Source organism: Daucus carota, chromosome 8 (genome assembly GCF_001625215.2).
Source record: "Daucus carota subsp. sativus chromosome 8, DH1 v3.0, whole genome shotgun sequence".
Lineage (NCBI taxonomy): Eukaryota > Viridiplantae > Streptophyta > Magnoliopsida > Apiales > Apiaceae > Daucus > Daucus carota.
Genome location: NC_030388.2, coordinates 11,312,307 through 11,332,885, shown reverse-complemented (window position 1 = coordinate 11,332,885; position 20,579 = coordinate 11,312,307). Strand labels below are relative to the sequence as shown.

General features: G+C 36.3%; 3 protein-coding genes across 3 annotated transcripts; 2 read left to right on the top strand and 1 right to left on the bottom strand.

The window, feature by feature from the left end:
- The first annotated feature begins 10,280 nt into the window (after positions 1–10,280).
- Positions 10,281–16,461, top strand: LOC108198170 (uncharacterized). The gene is made up of 13 exons (XM_017365940.1): positions 10,281–10,320; positions 10,402–10,515; positions 10,785–10,874; positions 10,955–11,044; positions 11,145–11,234; positions 11,315–11,419; positions 11,548–11,709; positions 11,846–11,965; positions 12,049–13,026; positions 13,235–13,693; positions 13,784–14,036; positions 14,123–15,153; positions 15,956–16,461. Exons 1-13 carry the CDS (start codon positions 10,281–10,283, stop codon positions 16,459–16,461), a joined length of 4,038 nt encoding a protein of 1,345 aa, XP_017221429.1.
- Positions 16,462–16,506: 45 nt separating this feature from the next.
- On the top strand, positions 16,507–17,601 carry LOC108198169 (uncharacterized). Its single transcript, XM_017365939.1, has one exon. The coding sequence runs from the start codon at positions 16,507–16,509 to the stop codon at positions 17,599–17,601; it is 1,095 nt and encodes a 364-aa protein (XP_017221428.1).
- A 1,306-nt stretch (positions 17,602–18,907) lies between these two features.
- On the bottom strand, positions 18,908–19,894 carry LOC135148383 (uncharacterized). Its single transcript, XM_064083458.1, has 2 exons — positions 19,548–19,894; positions 18,908–19,451 (listed from the first exon to the last, which is right to left on the bottom strand). The coding sequence occupies exons 1-2, from the start codon at positions 19,757–19,759 to the stop codon at positions 19,127–19,129; spliced, it is 537 nt and encodes a 178-aa protein (XP_063939528.1). The 5' UTR covers positions 19,760–19,894; the 3' UTR covers positions 18,908–19,126.
- Between the last annotated feature and the right edge of the window lie 685 nt (positions 19,895–20,579).

Here is a 20,579-nt window from a genome sequence, read left to right as displayed (position 1 = left end):
GTCTATTTGGTAGATCACCAATCAACTTATAATTCTCGAGAGTTGTAGAGTTGACGGCATTAGAGTAGAAGTCGAAGAGTGGTTGCACTTGAATAGGAACATCAGCGGTTAGTGCAGTACTGACAAGACTTTGTTGAGTCAGAAAGCGAATCCATTTCTTGAAACGATCAGAACAATCCTCGTAGTTTAGGTTAGCACAATAATTGGTCTCAGCAATCTCAAATTCTCCGGCCATTTTTAGTAATTAAAAATTGAATTAAGCGAGAAATTTTCAAATAAAAGATTAATTTTCAATTATCTCGCAAAGTTCAATTAATAATTAAACTTGATTAATTAATTATTAATTCGAAATATTAGAATAATCTCGAATTAAAAGTTAATTAATTAAAATGGAGCTTAGTCAAATAATCCAACTCAGCCAAACACTCCCTTAAGTTCAAACACCACAAACTCACAAAATCAGCCAAACAGTCCCTAATTGAGAAAATCCCCAAATTAACCAAGAACCCTAACTCCAAATCCTTTCAAATCAGTTCGAAGGTCACACGAATAACACAGATTAATCGAACTCTAGTCAATCCACAGTACAAACTCAGTCGAAGAGCTTTAAAAATCGACTAAACTTCGGCGAAAATCTGACTAAAATCCGGCAGAGTTTCGTTTAAACAAGGACGAAATCGAGTAACCAGCAAGCGTGAAAGCTTGTAAAAACCAAACCCAGCAAGTTTTTGATGATAAAACTTGAAAAACAATGAACGGAAATCGTGTATAGGAGAGGGCAGATGGAGAAGATGAAGTAGGATCAGCAAGACAATCGAATTGTCTTGCACGATTGTCTTGTAGATATATATATACACGTACGCAGTAAGACAACGGGAGAGTAGTCTCGATAAGACAATTCAAAATTGTCTTGCCGAGACCAAGTATAACAGACAAAAGGCTGTGTCAGTAAGACAATCTGATTGTCTTACTGATACGACAACTGACTTAAGACAGACTCGGTAAGACAATGGGATTGTCTTGCCGAGTTGTTTGAAAATCGGTGAAAAACCGGTTCAGCAAGACAATCTAATTGTCTTGCCGAGCCTAATTGTAGACAAAACCATTGTCTTGCCGAAAATCAAATAAAAATAATAGGATTTTTGATTATATTAAAAGATAAAACATTTTGCAATTAAACTAAAAAAACTATAATAAAAACAATAGTATATAATACACGAATATTTTGTAAATTTCAACTTTAGTTAAATATAACTATTTACGACTTTAACTTTAATTCAATAAAATGAATTAACTTAAAATCAAATATTTATACTTAATTAATTTTGAAAAATACAAAATAATTACAAATAATTATCTAAATGCCTAGAGAATATTACAGGGGAGTGTATGAGCATTTAGAAAATCATTTACTAATTTACAGGCATGCATAATTAATTAGAATAATATCAGATAATATACAGAAAATCATATAAAATCTAATAAAATAGATATAATTATACAGAAAATTCACAAAAATATACAAAAACATATAATGCATATGAAAAATATATACAAGAGAACTATGTCATATTTAACATCCCTAACTCACAAACCAGCTTAGAGAAAGTGGATTCATCCAGTGGTTTCGTGAAGATGTCAGCAATTTGCTCAGTCGTGGGTACAAAATGTAACACCACTGTACCATTTATGACATGTTCTCGAATGAAATGATACCTGATATCAATGTGCTTGGTTCTTGAATGTTGAACCGGATTGTTGGAAATGGCTATGGCACTTGTATTATCACAAAATATAGGAATTTTGTTTACTACAACACCATAATCATTCAGTTGGTTCTTGATCCACAAGATCTGAGCACAGCAGCTACCAGCAGCTATATACTCAGCTTCAGCAGTAGAGGTAGACACAGAGTGCTGCTTCTTGCTATACCAGGAAACCAACCGACGTCCTAGAAATTGACAGCTTCCAGACGTACTCTTCCTATCAATCCTGCATCCTGCATAATCAGAATCTGTATAGCCGGTTAAGTCAAAACCAGTATTCTTAGGGTACCAAATACCTAAACCAGGTGTACCCTTAAGATATCTAAAGATTCTTTTGACGGCTATAAGATGTGATTCTTTAGGATCAGCTTGGAACCTAGCACACAAACATGTTGCAAACATGATATCTGGTCTACTTGCAGTAAGATAAAGTAGAGAGCCAATCATACCACGATAGCTTGTGATATCAACTTTCTTACCAGATTTATCCTGGTCAAGCTTTGTGGCAGTGGCCATGGGTGTCTTTGCCGGTGAAGAGTCTTCTAGATTGAACTTCCGAAGAAGATCTCTGACATACTTGGATTGGCAAATGAATATTCCATCTTCCTTTTGGCTTACTTGAAGACCAAGAAAGTAGGACAGCTCACCCATCATACTCATCTCATAGTTACTCTGCATCAACTTAGCAAATCTCTTGCACAAGTTATCGTTAGTAGAACCAAATATAATATCATCAACATATATTTGTACAAATATCATATCTTTATCATGCAATTTGTAAAAGAGAGTTTTGTCTATGACACCTCTAGTAAAGTTGTTTTCTATTAAAAACTCAGAGAGAGTGTCATACCATGTCCTTGGTGACTGCTTGAGTCCATAGACAGCTTTGAATAGGAAGTATACAAAATCAGCAAACTCTGGATTTTCAAAGCCAGGGGGCTGTTCCAGATATACTTCTTCTTCTAGCTTTCCATTCAGAAATGCACTTTTCACATCCATTTGATATACCTTGAAGTTGGAGTGTGCAGCAAATGCAAGAAATATTCTGATGGCTTCAAGACGAGCAACTGGAGCATAGGTTTCATCGTAATCAATTCCTTCTTCCTGAGAATAACCTTTTGCAACCAGTCTGGCTTTGTTTCTTACAACAATGCCATCACCATCTAACTTGTTACGGAAGACCCATCTAGCTCCAATGGTAGATTTTCCTTTTGGTCTTGGAACCAGGGCCCAGACTTCTTGTCTCTCAAATTGATTGAGTTCTTCTTGCATGGCAAGAACCCAATCAGGATCAGCAAGTGCTTCTTCTATTTTCTTTGGTTCTAGTTGAGATAGAAACCCAGAGAATAGACATTCATTTGTCGTAGCACTTCTAGTCCTTACACCAACATCAGGATCACCAATAATCAAATCAAAGGGATGATCTCTGCTCCAAATCCTTTCCCTTGGAAGTTGTGTCCTTGATGATTCAGCAGTATTATCATTAAGCTGAAATGTGTGACTAGTTGATCCATCAGCTCCCCCTGAGTTGTTGCCAGGTTGACTTGATGATCCACCACTGGCATCAGTGGAATCTCCAGCATTATTGCTATTTCCTCCACCATTGCCTGGATCATCATCATTGTTGTCATCTCCTGTTGCAACCTCAGGTGGAACATCATCATCTGAATCAGAATCTGGATAGTTGTCAAACTTCAGAGATTCAGATGAATCAGCAGATTGTATACTTGGAAGTTTAGTGTCATCAAATGTAACATTGACACTAACTTTCACTGACAGAGTATCAATTATAAAAACTCTATAAGCATTATTTGTATAACCAACAAAAATTGCTTCAGAAGCCTTTGGTTCAAACTTGTTCAAGTTCTCTTCACCATCCTTGAGAACAAAACACTTGGCTCCAAAGACATGAAGATGTTTAACATATGGTTTCTTGTCTTTATACAAATGAAATGGAGTTTTCATATGATCCTTGTTGATCAAAGTCCTATTCTGGGTATAACAAGCAGTGGCCACAGCTTCAGCCCAAAAGTACAGTGGAAGCTTTGATTCAGCAATCATAGTCCTTGCAGCTTCAATCAGTGTACGATTCTTTCTTTCGACGACTCCATTCTGCTGAGGAGTCCTTGGTGCTGAATACTGCCTTCTAATTCCCTTTTTAGAGTAAAAGTTGATTAGAGTTTGATTCTTAAACTCAGTTCCATTGTCTGATCTTACAGCTTTTACAGGAACACCTTTTTCCAACTCAACCAACTTGATATGATCAATTACTGTCAGGGGAGTTTCATCCTTGGAAGAGAGGAAGTAAACCCAAGTAAATTTCGAGAAGTCATCCACAATGACTAAGGCATATCTTCCTCCATCAATAGATGCAACATTCACGGGGCCAAACAAATCCATATGCAACAAATGAAGTGGATCTGTAATGGTATTGATGGTTTTGCCTTTGTGAGATGCTCTCTTCGCTTTTCCTTTCTGACAAGCTTCACAAAGATCATCAGTTGAGAATTCCAGGGAAGGCAACCCTCTCACTAGATCTCTCTTGACTAGAGAGTTCATGGTTTTGAAGTTGAGGTGTGAGAGCTTCTTATGCCATAACCAACTATCTTCAGCAGACGCTTTGGCGTAGAAACAGTGAACTTCGTTTCCTGGTCCTGAAGACAAATCAGCTACGAATATATTGCCTTTCCTTATGCCACATAGTGAAGGACGCTTATCCTTGATATGTTTGATGATACATATCTCCTTTTCAAAATGAACATAATAACCTTTGTCACAGAATTGACTGACACTCAGGAGATTATGTCGAAGTCCTTCAACTATTGCAATATCTTCTATGATGATCCTCCCAATTTTGTACTTGCCATATCCCACAGTACGACCTTTGCTATTATCAGCAAAACTGACTGTAGGGCCAGCTCCTTCTCTTATGTCCTCCAGCAGGGATTTGTTGCCAGTCATGTGCATTGACGCTCCACTGTCAAGCACCCAGGTAACACGAACAACTCCACTGGCACCCTGCAAAAGACAACTTGATTAGACAGTCTTTGGGACCCACACTTGATTGGGTCCGGCAGTCTTAAAGAACTGATTTCTATCAGGTAATACAACAGAGCCTCTTGGACTGATACTTGGTTCAGATTTGACTGAACTTACTTCCTTAACAACAGCCTTATAAACCTTGGTTTTAGGCTTTGGAACATAAGTCTCCTTTCTCTTGTGAGAAGGACTAGCAGTCTTTGATCTAGCATGCTTGTTGTTTGTGTGTTGTCTAGGTGATGTGTTTTCATTTTTAGCATGCAAATTTTTAAAATAAGCAGACATCAAATTGAAAGCACAAGTCATACAATTATCAACACTACAAGATTTATGACATGCATCAAAAGCAGGAGCAACAGAAGTATCAGTCACAGTAGTAGGAACATCAATAGATTCTACTCTAACCTTATTATCAGATTTAAAGTTCTCAGTAGAATGACATCTATTGTTCTTGTTCTTACTATTAACAAAATTATTGGGCTTGTTGAATTTAGTTCTCTCAGAGTTGACACCTAAACCAGCTTTAGGCAACCTAACATTGCCTTTCACTTTAATTGGTTTCAGGTTTGTCAGAATCTCATCTCTCATCTCATTACTCTCTTTCATTTTAAGGTCTTCCTGTTTTAGTTCATATCTAATGACAACAGGAGTCTCTAAAAGAGGTTCAGCTTCTGAGGTTTTAAACAAAGGTTTAAGGGAATCTTTCAAAACAAAAGGAATCCCTCTCTCTTCAGCACTCTTCTTAAAAGGAGTAATGTTACTAGCCTTACCTACAGATTTGTTATAGTCAAAGCCTATTCCAACAGTTCTCTTGATCTCTTGTTTATCATTGAGTTCTTTGACTATCAAGGAGGCATCCTTAAAGGCTTTACATTTCACTTTCTCTTCGTCTAGCTGAAGTCTTAAAGCAATCTCACCTTTCTCTAGAACTTTGACTTTAGCACATTGTAATCCTAAGTCCATAGTCAATTGTTCTATTTTAGGTTTTAATACTTTCATCTCATTCATTTTATAAGCATGAATTTCTAAGACTAAAGTATCAATTTTAAGATTAGCAGCTTTCATCCTTTTAATAGCATCATCTCTTTCAAGTCCTAATTGCATAAACAGTTTAGGGCATGTAGGATCTACCTGAAAGCTTCCAGCAGGAGGAGGTGAAGATGATCCAGTAGTAGCCATGAAAGCAACATTCCCTAGCTGCTCCTCTTCATCACTATCTGTATCATCCCAGCTTTTGCCTTCTGCCAGATAAGACTTGCTTTTGAAACCTTGACTTCCAGAAGTACCATGATGCTTTCTAACCAGTGCATCATACTTCTGCTTCAGCTCATCATACGAATCTTTTCTTTTTCCTTGAACCTTGGGCTGTTTGCATTCAGTTGCAAAGTGTCCAGGTTCACCACAATTGAAGCATTTGAACTTGCTTCTGTCCACCATCCCAGTTTTATATCCTCCTTTACTTGTAGAAGATGAATAGCCTCCCTTCTGAAACTTACTAACAGTAGGTTTGTATTTATAGGAAGGGTTCTTCCGGAATCTCATGTTTCCAAACTTCTTGGCAAACAGTGATAGAGATTGATCTTCTAACTGTTCCAGCTCTTCCATTGTATAGAACTCTTCATCACCACTGGTAGAAGCAGTCTGACCCATCTCAGGTACAACAAATTCCTGAGTAGTCTCAGAAGGAACAACAACATCCTTCTTCTTTTCTTCCAGTACAGGTGACTCAACAACTAGAGCTCTCGAATGGTTCTGTGTTTTACCCCAGCCATATCTCTGTTTACTCTGAACTTGCTCCAGTTCATAAGTTTTCAAAACTCCGTAGAGTCTTTCCAGAGAAATCTCATTCAGGTCTCTGCTTTCCCTGATGGCAGTGATTCTGTGTTCCAGATGTTCAGGAAGGGTTAAGAGAAACTTCATGTTGACCTCTTTCTTGTCGTAGAATTTCCCATTCAGATTTAAATTATTTATCAAATTATTAAGTCTGATAAATACTTCTGAAATCCCTTCACCGGGATGAGAACCAAACTGTTCATACTGGGCCATCAGTATCTCTTTCTTGTTTTCCCTAACTTCCTCTGAGCCTTCATTGATAATCTCTAATGTATCCCAGATTTGCTTGGCGTTCGTACAATTTACAACAGCATTGTACATTACTGGGTTTAGAGATTCAACCAAGATTAGTTGAAGAGCATCATCTAAGTTCATCTGATCACTCTCTTCGTCTGTGTACTCAGAAAGTTCTTTCGGAATGACCTGATGAGGTATCAACACACCATCCTCTTCGTGTGCTAATATGACCTTCATCGGAGTAGTAACACCTTTGTCTAAAATCCCGATGTATTTTCTGTTCGCAGTTCGGAGGAATAAGAACATATGCCTTTTCCATAGGCCAAAGTGTTCCTGGCTGAACGGTGGGATTTTAATGCTACTGATCTTTTGCGTACTCATTTTTTAGGAATTTAAAGTGAATAGTGTTTGGAGAGATTTAGATTTTTGAAAGAAAAATATTTTTAATCAAAATTAATTTTTGGAATAAAATTAATTCGAATAAAAAATATTTGGACGTTACAGAGTGTGTATAGGATCTGATACGGAAAAATGGTATCAACCTCGCTCTGATACCAATTGTTAGGTCCAGATATGATTGTAGAAGGGGGGGGTTGAATACAATCAGTACCAAATCGTCGCGGAAGTGAATCTGATTGAATATGATTTGTTAATCAGATTATAATTAATTAATATAACAATGTTTGAAGTCGTTATATAATTAATATGGTTCAGTTTTAATGTCCACTAAAGTTCGTAGAATAAATTCGACAGGGTATATTCTAGATTTAGTGATTAAAACAACCGGGTTATCAAAGCACAGAAAACTGTGGATATAACGAACAAGCAAGTTACTAACAACTTGAAAGCTTTACAAATGCTTTGAATACAAAGTGAATGAACACTTTCAAATGAAGAAACCAAGCCATATTTATAGGCAAGGCTTTGTACATGCAAGACAATCACTAGACAAGACAATTACAAGCTAGCAAAGACAATTACAAGAAGGGTAAGACAATCTAGGCTTGGGCAAGACAATAAGGGGCAAGGGAAGACAATCTCAGATTGTCTACCAAGCTTCAACCAAGTCAGTAAGACAATCAAAAGGGAAGGGAAGACAATTCCTTTGTCAGAAAGACAAACACTACAAACGGCAAGACAATGGAGGATTGTCTTGCACACCTTAAGCATTCGGCAAGACAAGACAAACAGATTGTCTTGCTGGAAGTGTGTCTCTCGGCAAGACAAGACAAACAGATTGTCTTGCAGACTTACACATGCCTTCGGCAAGACAATCTTCAAGGATTGTCTTGCACACCATTGAAATGAATCGGCAAGACAATTAGAGATTGTCTTGCTGATTCAATCAAGGCTAATGCAGACAATGAAGAATTGTCTTGGAAGCATGATGAATCCACTCGGCAAGACAATCCAGAATTGTCTTGCTGAGGTGATTTTTGTGATTAAATAAAGAAATAAAATGGTATATTAAAATAGAAAATTATTCACTTAATTAATTTAATCATATAAATTCATAAATTAAATTAATTCGAGAGTGAATTAATTTAATAAATAAATTACATAATTAATATAATTATTTGAGAAGTGAAATAATAGTCTATTAAAATATTTAATCACACAATCTTCAGTAGAACAACTTCCGGTCTTCTTTAAACTTGAATAATTTCTTCTTGATTTGTCGAACGAGCGAACTACCACTTCTGCTTGACTTCAAATATTTAATTTGGATAACTGATACATAGATGTACTGTCTGGTTCATCTGTATCTAGTTAAATCAAATATTCTTCGTCAAATAAACAATAAGAACTTGGTTAGTTCGTCGAGTCTTCGTCTTGTACGTACATCTTCATTAAATGGAATCTTCTGATGAAATAAAGTATAGAAACTTTATGTCTTCTGAATTCCTGGACGTGCCACAAAAGATTATTTGTGCACTGAGGCTTGAACATATTAATGAACTTCTTTCAGTGGCGTGCAGCAGCATCCTGGAACTTATCTGACATATGATTTCCATAAATCATTTGACGTTCTTCGTACTGATTCCGATGACTTGCTATTTACTGAGCTTTCTTATCTGAGTTGAGTTGTACCTCTTTAAATACAAATAGGCTGAACATATGCCTTTCATTGTAGATATATTTGTAGACCTTACGTTAAGCCCAAGAGCTATTCACCAAAAAAACCCGATCAACTTTTCAATTTTTTTCCAAAAAATTTTTAAACTTTTTTTTTTCACTAACAACTCCAATAAATTTTACTAAATTTATGAAAAAATTTAATCAGAGTTACTTATCGCTGACATATATGAACTAATCATGATTAACATATCTTTTGTGGCAACATGATTAAAATTAATCAAAAAACTAAAAAAATTTATTATTGTGAAGATTTAACTACAAGATCTAAAATAAATATAAATTATGATTTTGATACAAACTTTCGTGTCCGTGAATCTTAACAAGTAATCATGATGATTAAAAGACAACACATCTTCACTTATTTTCATATTATTTTTTAAATCAAAATTATAAAATATCATACTATAATATCATAATCCGCCAATTATTCTTAAGTAGAATATATATACATATTACTCTTAAGTAGAATATATATACATATGACTCGTAGATGTTAGACACTTATATAGAATAATTAATATAAATTAAGTTTAAATAAATTATAAAACGGTCAAAATAATATATTCTTTGGTACAAACGATGAAAACGCTTAGATCTTCCTTGTAGCGTGGGTTTATGAAATTATAATATTATAAAATATTAAAGAAAAAATTATATTTATTAATGAATAAACAATATGTGGCACACATGTGTACAAAGAAATGCAAATAAGGGAAAGATACTTAACAAGTCAGATTGATAAATTTAACCATGGTTTATTTTATATATTTTTATATAATTTAATAAAGTTTATTGGGGTTGTTAGTGAAAATAAAAGTTCAAAGGTTTTTTGGTAAAAAAATGACAAGTTCATTGGGTTTTTTGGTTAATAGCTCTAAGCTCAAAAAAAAATATAATGATAGATAGAAACATGATCATAATTATTTAAAAATAAGTCTTTTATGAAACTATCCCCTCGAAATAATATAAACGTATCCATATAATCTTAATACATACTAGTGAAGGCCCCTAAAATACTCTTGAAAATACCCATATGTTTGCCTGACCCGTCCAACCTCTTGCCCGTTTACCCAGTAACCCACTGCAGTTTGTTAATTTTGTCAACTTTGGATCGTGCATTCAAAACTCAAAATTCTGTTTCCTAAACTTACGCCTTACAATTCAAATTTTGAATCAAAGAGTGTGTCCAGACATGGATTGGTGATAATAATGGATACATTCGGAAACAGAGGAACTGCTTAACCAGACATCTTCTTTTTAAAAGCCATGGAAAATGACGGCAATGAACCACAGTCGCCGGGTTTAGGTATACGCTGAATGTATAATACATAGTCTTCATTAAGTCCATAAATCATACGCTGTTAATATTGTTCATTACTAATCACAGGAAGAAAGAGACGTGGTCGTCTCACAGCTCTCGATGAGTTCTTGCTTAACAGGGTTTCAAAAATGCAACAGAGGGGCAAACATGAAACACTTGGCAGCCACACTGCCTGGGATGGTATGCTTTATTTTGCGTCTTGACAATGATGTACGTCATGCTCACCCAGTGTATGATTAAATGATTCTGTATTAGATTCTCTATCAAACACGAGGACTGCGCTAGGCACCATTGACACTAACAGGTCATTGAACGAAAGCAACGAATCTAGCAGTACAAACACAACTCCCCGTCTGGACGTCACAAAAAATCGTAATCCCTCATCTAACTATCACTGGATTAAATGTCTCTTTCATGCTAACTAACACCAGGCATTTTATGTTTTGAAGCTTCATTTCTTACATCTGAATCATTTACTAAAGCCTTACATAGAGACAAAGAGAATGTACAAATTCCAGATACTCATCGAGGCAATCCAGGTTTGTCTATGTTCGTGGTAATGTATTGTAAAAATTCTTATAGGCGGTCTATTTAACAATGTGATTCTTTTGACAAACAGAACCAGCTCGCAAATACAGAGGACCAAGCATTCAAACAATTCTTGATGGCAAGAGTAAAGGGAGTCCTAGCACTGCATCCACAGCAAGTGGTAATGCCTCATTCTCCTGACTAACAGGCAGTGATATTTTAATCATGACACCAACCATTGTAAGTTGAGTGTTTTGATACTTGAGTGTGTTGATGTGCAGGCTCTAAGAAGCGTGGTCGCGGTCCGGGCGTCAACAAAATGTTCATGGATATGCATAAAGAAAACGATTCTGTGAAAGAAATTCCACAGGGTATTATTGAATTGCTAACATGTGTTTATAAAAGAGCGTCTTCGTATACACCTAAATCAATTCATGCTCCTAATTGCCAGGTACTAAACGTAGAGGTAGGGGACTTGGGGCCAAGACATTCGCAAAGCAGAGGCTAGCAGCAGAGACTCAGTTTACACAAAACCAGGGAAGTTTGAAGACTCTAGGTAAAATTTTCTTTCAACGTTCAATCAAAGCCGTAATAAGTAATGTACTATTGTTGTTATCTGAGTGACTGCATTTTCACACCATTCAACGCATACCTGGCTATTCACTGTATTTTGTATATCTTCAGGATTGGGGACTCCAAGCAGCACAATCACCTTCCAATGTACTACAGGTTGTGGTAAACCACCATGCTCGCATCAGTACACCTCGGACACAACTAATGACAGTGTCGGATGTGCACGGTCAAATGCTATTTCTTCTGTCATCCTGGAAAAGCTGACTAGCGACGGTATGATGAAGTACACTTAGCCATGTATATACTTAATTCCTGACACACCTTATCTGATCATAACATCATTCAATCTTCATTAGTATTCTCATGTATAGCACGGACGTTAGTAACTCCTGTGGGTTTTCTTTATCAGAATGTCAAAGGCACTTCCGACCAAGTCCTGGGGCATCTACATCTAGAGTTAAAAATCTCTTCAATGAATTTGAAGATGCATTTGACCCATCTGATTTCGGAGAGGACATATTTATGGATGGTAATGTTTCCTGACAATAGTATGCCATGTTCATGCACTTATTTGTAAGATTAAGCCAACTCTTAATGTGTTTCGATATACAGGTGACGACATTATTGAAAATATTACAGATTTATGGAAAGGTTATTACAGTATCGGACCTCCTCATGCCAAATGCAATTACTGTGGTGCTGTAATGTGGGAACAGGAGCGCAACAACAAGTCACACCGTAATGCTCCTCTGATTTTCTCACTATGCTGTAAAAGTGGTCAAGTTGTACTACCTCGGGAGCAACAGCCACCAGAACCTCTAGCATCCCTGCTCAATGGTGGTCCTAAATCTTCTCATTTTCGACAAAACATAAGGGTATATAATTGCATGTTCGCAATGTGTTCCAGTGGTGGCAAAATAGATCATAAGATAAACAGGGGTGGTGCCCCCTTTTGCTTCAAAATAAGGGGCCAAAACATGCATTTTATTATTGGCAGTCTTTTACCAGAAAAGGGTGTGAAACCGAAATTCTGTCAACTTTATATATATGATACTGAGAATGAGCAGAGTAACCGGATTGGAGCTGTTGGTTCAAATCCGGATGAGGTTGATCTTGAAATTGTGGAAGGTCTTACCAGAATGCTTGATGAGAATAACAAATTGGTTCGATATTTCCGATCTTCTCGCGAAGAAGCAAAGAAAAGCCAACAGGAGGAGTTCAAGCTAATTCTTATATCATCACAGGCGGAGAATGGTCGTCCAAATATCATTGGTCCGTCGAATGAAATTGCAGGTCTTATCGTTAATGCGAGTGCTAACACAGCTGGCTGTAGAGACATAGTCTGCCAAACAAGACAAGGTTATCTAAAGAGAGTGTTCGAGACAGATGCATTTTTTATGCAATTGCTGGTTCCATTATTGTTTCCACGAGGGGAGGATGGATACCATACTGAAATACCTTTGACAAATCTCAAGAGGAGAAATGTACAGTTTAATGACGATCATGATCATGAAGGCGAGAGAAAAATCAGAGAACATGTTTCTATGAAAGAATACTATTCATCTAAACTGATGATACGACTAAATGAAGGTAATTCCCAATTTTTTTGTACCTTGCTAAATCAATCAGCAGTATACTAGAACATTATACACATCATGTTATTTGGATTTTACTAATCTGCATTAATATTGAAAAACTTCATATATTCATCAATGTCATTTAAAGCCGAATATTTTAGATATGTTTGAGTCATATCTCAAAAGCCAGCTATAAATACTTGAATTTCTTTGTTTTTCAGGATTAACACCACACCTCGGTGGTAGGTTATGGCAGCAATATGTTGTGGACGCTTTTACAGCAATGGAACAGTATCGATTGGATTGGATTTCTCGAAACCAGACAACAATACGGTCTGATCTTTATACATCCGTCCGCGATGCAGTCCGTAGGGGAGATAACGATCCAGCACATGTTGGTAAATGCGTAATACTTCCTGCTTCATTCACTGGATCAAAGCGTTACATGTCTCAATATTTCAAAGATTCCCTTGCTCTGTGTCGTAGTATTGGCCATCCTTCTTTGTTCTTAACAATGACAACCAATACAAAATGGCCTGAGATACAAGATATGATGAAACATTTGCCCGGTGTTAGTGTTGCTGATGCTCCAGATGTTGTTGCCCGTGTATTTAAATTGAAGCTTGACCAGTTAATGGGCCTCATTAAGAAGAAGCATTTTTTTGGACGCTGTATTGGTTGTAAGTGAACACACATTTTATATTGTTCTGCACATGTACACATTCTGCTACGCTGTACTAACACTTTTCACCTTTGTTCTTATTTGACAGTGATGCATGTTATTGAATTTCAAAAGCGTGGTTTGCCTCACGCTCATATGTTAGTGTGGCTTGATGACAAAGATAAACCAAAGACGGCGGAGCAAATTGATAAGTTGGTGAGTGCAGAGATTCCAGATGAAAATGAGGATAGTATTGGATACCATGCCGTGAAGAATTACATGATTCATGGTCCATGCGGTAAAGATACATCTTATTCTGCCTGCATGGTTAATGGTAGATGTGGACGTCATTTTCCCAAAAGGTATATGATCTCCATCCTCTATAAGTGTATTTTATCCGTCATAAGTATAGTTTTTGTTTAGTATAGTTGTCTCATTAAAATCTCAGGTATAATGGAGTTACATGTTTTGATGAAAGCGGATTTCCTATCTATCGACGTCGGAATACTGGGCGAACTGTGCGCAGAAAGGGTGTGATTCTTGACAATAAGTTTGTTGTTCCATATAACAGAGAGTTATTGCTGCGCTTCCAATGTCATATAAATCTGGAGATATGCAATAACTCCCGCTCTTTGAAGTACTTATTTAAGTACTGTCTGAAGGGACATGACACTGCCACAATGCTCCTTAAGCGGAAAAACGATAACACAGCAACTACTGAATTACAGACATCCAATGTTAAAGTGGTCGACGAAGTCAAGCATTATCTCGACGGACGGTATGTCTGCGCATCTGAAGCTGCTTGGAGAATTTTTGGATTTGATATTCACTCTCGATGGCCATCGGTTGATCGCCTGCCAATACATCTCCCAGAAAGCAAATATGTGAGTTTCAAAACGGGAGAGTCATTGCAGAATGTTTGTCAGCGTGCAGATTCTAAGAGAAGCAAACTTGAAGCTTGGTTGATTGCAAACAGAACCCTCCCAGAGGCCAAAAACTATACTTATGCAGAATTCCCTTCCTTTTTCACATGGTTGCCAAAGGAGTGCAAATGGAAGGCCAGGCAGAGAGGTGATGTTGTTGGGAGGCTGTCCGAGGTTCATCCAACTGCCGGTGATTTACTGTACCTTAGAATGTTGCTGATGCGGAAAAAGGGCTGCACAAAGTTTGAGGATATTCGGACGGTTGACGGAGTGTTGTACAACACATTTAAAGATGCCTGTGGTGCAATGGGATTACTGCAGAACGACAAGCAATGGCATGATGCACTTAAAGAGAATGCACACTCATCTTTCCCTCACCAAATCAGGGAGATGTTTGTGAATATTTTGTCATACAGTTCCGTAGCTGATCCACTACTACTGTGGCAAAGTCACTGGAAATGTATGTCCAAGGACATAATCAGCAAGCGCAGAAATCATACAGGAAATCCGGATTTGGAGCTGACGGATGAAGACATCCAGAGTTTTGCACTGGCAGGTTTGTGATAATTCACTTTTTTTCCTGCACACTGTATTTATAAATTAATGCACATACATACCTACTGAACACTGTGATATTATTAGAACTTATGAATCAAATTGCTCACTGGTATAAAATATGTGGATGGTCTACGAATAGAGTAATGTGTATACACGAAACAGTCTATTAGATCAGTGTAAGATGAATTCCTTTTTATACTAAATAGATTTTCTCTTTTTATGACGTGATCTACTGAATAATTATCATCTGCAAATTCTTCCGACTGGTGTATAATGGACTTAGAGTGTTCTTTTTTTATCTTTTTAATGTTTATCTTTTTTATTGACCATTGGAATTCAATTCTCATCCTTTACCTGATTCATCCTAGAACCTTTGGTATTTGTTATGTTACTTAAGTATGGAGATATGGTCGCACTGTACTGTTTGGTCATTGTTTATATACTGGTATAACTAATCAATGCATCTGCCTTCTACACATAAACACAGACTCATGCGTAAATTAAACAGCAGGTATATGCAGATGAACAGTCCATGTTTTTGTTCGAATCAGCAGCATAAGAAAAAACTCATTTTGTTTCACTAAACCGAGATCACCAGTCAGGGATCATCAGGCCAGATCTTTATCCTCACCCAATGACAGAGAGGCCATAAGTTTACTGTATTAACAGGCCATGGATTAGAAATTTGTGCTACATCCTATCTTGATTTCAACCTATTTTATCTCAATCTATTTCATAGGAGTTAATTTTTGGCACTTTCATTATTCCTGAAATTCTAATACTTTCTGTATGTTGTCCAGATATTGAAAAACTACTTAACGACATTGGCAAGAGTTTAAAGGACTGTCCTGATTTACCATTTCCAGGCTCTATCTACATGTCATCTGATCTCAACCGACTGATTGTCGAGGAAACATCTTATAATATCAATGAAATGAAAGAAAAGCACGACAATAACTATCGGAAATTAAACGCGGAACAACAGGAGGTGTACAAGGCAGTAATAAATTCAGTTGAAGACAAGAAGGGTGGTCTGTTCTTTGTTCATGGCAGTGGAGGATGTGGTAAAACATTCCTATGGCAAACTATAATTTCATTTGTTCGGTCAAAACGGAAAATTGTTCTCCCAGTTGCATCATCAGGTATAGCTGCGACGCTGCTACCAGGGGGGAGGACGGCACACTCTCGCTTCCACATACCTCTTAAGCTTGACCAATATTCGTCTGCTGGTATTAAACATGGTACTGATATTGCGGAATTACTTCAAGCCACCGATTTGATTATCTGGGATGAAGCTCCAATGTAACACCGCTATGCCTTTGAGTGTGTTGACCGTAGTTTGTGAGATATCATGGCTGCTGTTGATGCTGAGAGAGCCAGCAAACCTTTTGGAGGCATAGCCGTTGTCTTTGGCTGTGATTTCCGACAGATATTACCTGTTATTCCCAAAGCTGGACGTCCGGAGATTGTAGGAGCTGCTCTTAATAATTCACCACTATGGGAACACTGCCAGGTATTTCTCCTATGGCGTAACATGCGTCTTCAGACTGGCAACAGCGATGAGCAGAATAAAGAAATAAGTGAGTTCAGTGATTGGCAACTTAGAGTTGGTGATGGTAATGTCACTCCAATTAGCAAAAAAGAGCACATTTCAGAGGTATTGTTCAAGTTACCTGGACAACATGTTCTTCACTCGGAGGAAACACCAATACAAGATTTGATTGATGTGGTTTATCCAGACTTTGACAAAAATATCGGTTCTCCTAAATATTTTAGCTCCCGCGCCATCCTAACCCCGACAAATGCTGTGGTCGATGACATAAACTATGCCATTCTTGATAAGTTACCTGGACAGACTCACACATTCTATAGTCAAGATTCTTTAGAAGACCAAGGCGTTGACGACAATGATTTTGACGAATCATTCCCCATTGAATATCTTAACTCCTTGAATATGCCATGCATTCCTAAACACGAACTAAAGATCAAGATTGGAACGCCTGTTATGCTGATGAGGAATCTAAATCAAATCAACGGCCTATGCAATGGAACTCGGATGATGGTTACTGGCTGCAAGAAGAACAGCATTGAATGTCAAATAATGTGCGGTTCAAATATTGGATCCAAACACCTAATACCCAGGATAGAGATGATACCAACGGAGACACCGTGGCCTTTTGATTTCAAGAGAACTCGGTTTCCTCTGCAGATTTGTTTTGCTATGACAATAAACAAGAGCCAGGGTCAATCACTTGATACCGTGGGTATTTTTCTTCCTAGACCTGTTTTTTGTCACGGTCAGTTATATGTTGCTATATCGCGGGTTACTTCTGCAGCAGGTCTTCATATATTAGTCATTGGTGAAGATGGCAAATCATCTGACACTACCTCAAATGTAGTTTTTCAGGAAGTATTCTATAACATACCATCTGTCGTTCGATGTTAGCAACACTCACCTATGTGTTTCTCTCACATATACATGACAGTCTTTGTCTCATTCCTTTTTCAATTTGCTGTCACTCTGGAAAGACTTTAGGAAGTACATTCAAGTTTTTGCCTTAAACAATGCATGCTAATATATGTCCTCTAGACACATCAATTTTCCCTACTGCAGTAATTTTTATTCTTATACATTTTTCCAGTGTTTAACAGATACTAACCCGTTAGAAGCAGTATAGACATCATTTTGCAGTGATTTAGTTTGCAATGGTTGCTTAAATTTTTTGTATAAATGTTTCAAAGACAATATAAGTGTCCATTATAAAATCCAATTAAAATTAAAGTAGTAATACATTATTCTTCCTTCGTGATATGGATTTAACAGTACAAAAATATATAAAAGGCAAAGTAGAATTTATTACATAAGAAATAAATGACACTTTCTCATGGTGCATAAGGGTATTTTTTAAAATATTTTTATTTCATTTAAAAAAAAATTAAATTCTAGCTGCATAGATTTTACAGTTTAGTTTGCTCTATGTGACATTGAATTATATTCCATGTGACTGTTACAACTATTTTCATATACCTTAGAAGTACCAGCGGACTTTGGAAATGTATTTTAAGTATTCAGTTTCATAAAAGATAATAACAGTTCGTATTATAATAGATTTTAACAGCGTTTTAAAAAGGACCGGCAATATTTACATATCGTGTATAAATTTTACAAAGACAATACATTTGTTCTCTATTAAAACCAATTAAAATTGACAGGTTAATACATTATTCTTCCTTCGTAATATGGAATTAACATTACAAAAATATATAATAGGAGAAGTATAATTTCATCCATACGAAATAAATGACAGTTTGTACTGGTGCATAAGGGTAATTTTTAAAATATTTTTATTCCATTTAATAAAAAAATAAATTGTAGCTGCATAGATTTTACACTTTATTTTGCTCTGCATGACATATAATTATTTTCCAGGTGACTGTTAGAAATACATTCATATACCTTAGAAGTACAAACATATTTCGGAGAGGTATTTTAATTAGTCAAAATCATAAAAGATAAGAACTTATCATTTTATAATAAAATTTTTTTTGCATTTTTAAATAACCAGCAATAGTAACATTTTTTTTTATAGATTTTATAATTACAATATATTTGTACTGTATAACATGATAAGACATGGTAATGATTTCTTAACAGAAATATCTCCGATTTTCGGTCAAATTTAATGTTTTTTATGGTATTGCAACAAATTCTATAGGCATGACAAAATTACATTGACCCCAGGCTCATAAATTAATTATATTCCTTTAGAACCAACACCGCAAATTGTACACAGATCAAATTGTCGCATTTGCAGGCTAAGATTAGAAACATCATAACAACTTCACAAAAGTGATATGCATCATACATAGTTGCTCATATGTAAACTAAGTCTATGAACATGACAAAAGTTCAAATCAATACACCTCCACTAATAAACTCAATATTAAGTAGAGGTGGAGCAGAGTAGTTTCTAATCCGACTTAATAGCACCATGAACACAGCTATTGAATTTTGTCAACCTGGCAGCAAGCTGTGTCCTAACTGTCGAAATTGCTCTCGCCCTCTCACCGAAAACTTTCATATTCTCAATCCATATTGCATTGTAACTTGCGAACAACCAGGCCATCTCCTTTTGCTCTTGTTCCATTAAAACTGCATGATCCTTTAGTGAATAACTTGCATCCGACGAGAAGCGGTTGAAGCTAGCAGCATAAGCCGTGGGAAGGATAACGTTTTCTCCACTCGCCTCTCCATCTACTTCCTTCGGCTTTCCGTCGAACATTGCAATCAACTCTCTGTCCCATACACAGTTACAAAAGCACAAGATATCATAACAATACAATCTTCATCAGAAGAAATATAAAGATGGAATGTGTACAATAAACACTCACCCGTTCTTTTCCTCCAAAAACATCAAACGAGTGAGGAAATCTGCCTGACGATCAGACATACTCTTGCACATCATGAAGAAATCTTCATTTGAGCTTCGAAGATCATTTTGCAGTCTGCGTGAATCATTGGTTAGATTAGTTAACTCCACCGACAAATCGTTCTTCATCACTTCATAGTTTCTTCGCCTAAGTGAACTCCTTGCATTCTCCATTCTCAAAAGCTAAAACGTTTTCTATGAATGCTGAAACGTGTGTGTTTTGATTAATTGGCGTTTTGTGTTTTAGTAATGTGTTTGTATAGATATAGGGGCTTGGATTACGTAAAGTCACAGCAATTGATCTATCTGTATCCCATTTAAAAGTAATAATGAACATTTGCCTTGCTTTTTTCCTATAGTATGTAATCATTTGATTATACCCATTTTTAGGCTCAATAAGTTGAAACAGGGAGTACATAGGAAACGTGCACACAAATAGTCATGGATCATTATCTTAATGACACAGCAAAATCATAGTTGCATTATTCGGAAATTGGACCTAATTTGTTCAGCTACCCTTTCCGACATTAATCTAAAATTGTGAACGAATCTAAAGGATTAGTCGGATTGAATATCCGATTTTTCTAAGTTTTAAAATTTTGTTTGGTATTTTTTTATTATTTTTATCATAGGAATTTACTAACTATTTAAATACTTTATGAGCCTCATTCATAAACTATATGAATATTCGTATTTAAAGCAATATAGTATTTTTTTTAATAACCTATCATACATTTGTCGAATAGGCTATCTATGGAAGGAATAATCGAATATCAAAAATCGGTTCTCTGGCCAATCTTGCTAGGTGTTAATCGGGGATTAATCGGGTAATTTGGGTATTTTAAGCACAATGATAAAAATATACATTAGCGACTAACCTTAATTGAAAAAACGTCAGCGACTAACCTACAATTGAAAATTTTAAGTGATATCCCAAATCAAATAATATCTAAGCTTTGCAAATTTTTTGATATGCCTTATAGTGTCTATACAT

Excerpts from the sequence above, each read along its gene's own strand:
- LOC108198170 (XM_017365940.1), top strand. The coding sequence starts at position 10,281 with ATGGAAAATGACGGCAATGAACCACAGTCGCCGGGTTTAG. Across the intron at positions 10,875-10,954 it reads TACTCATCGAGGCAATCCAG|AACCAGCTCGCAAATACAGA; the intron begins GTTTGTCTATGT and ends TTTGACAAACAG. Across the intron at positions 11,235-11,314 it reads TGTGAAAGAAATTCCACAGG|GTACTAAACGTAGAGGTAGG; the intron begins GTATTATTGAAT and ends CCTAATTGCCAG.
- LOC108198169 (XM_017365939.1), top strand. The coding sequence starts at position 16,507 with ATGGCTGCTGTTGATGCTGAGAGAGCCAGCAAACCTTTTGGAGGCATA.
- LOC135148383 (XM_064083458.1), bottom strand. The coding sequence starts at position 19,759 with ATGGAGAATGCAAGGAGTTCACTTAGGCGAAGAAACTATGAAGTGATG. Across the intron at positions 19,452-19,547 it reads TTTTTGGAGGAAAAGAACGG|AGAGTTGATTGCAATGTTCG; the intron begins GTGAGTGTTTAT and ends TGTATGGGACAG.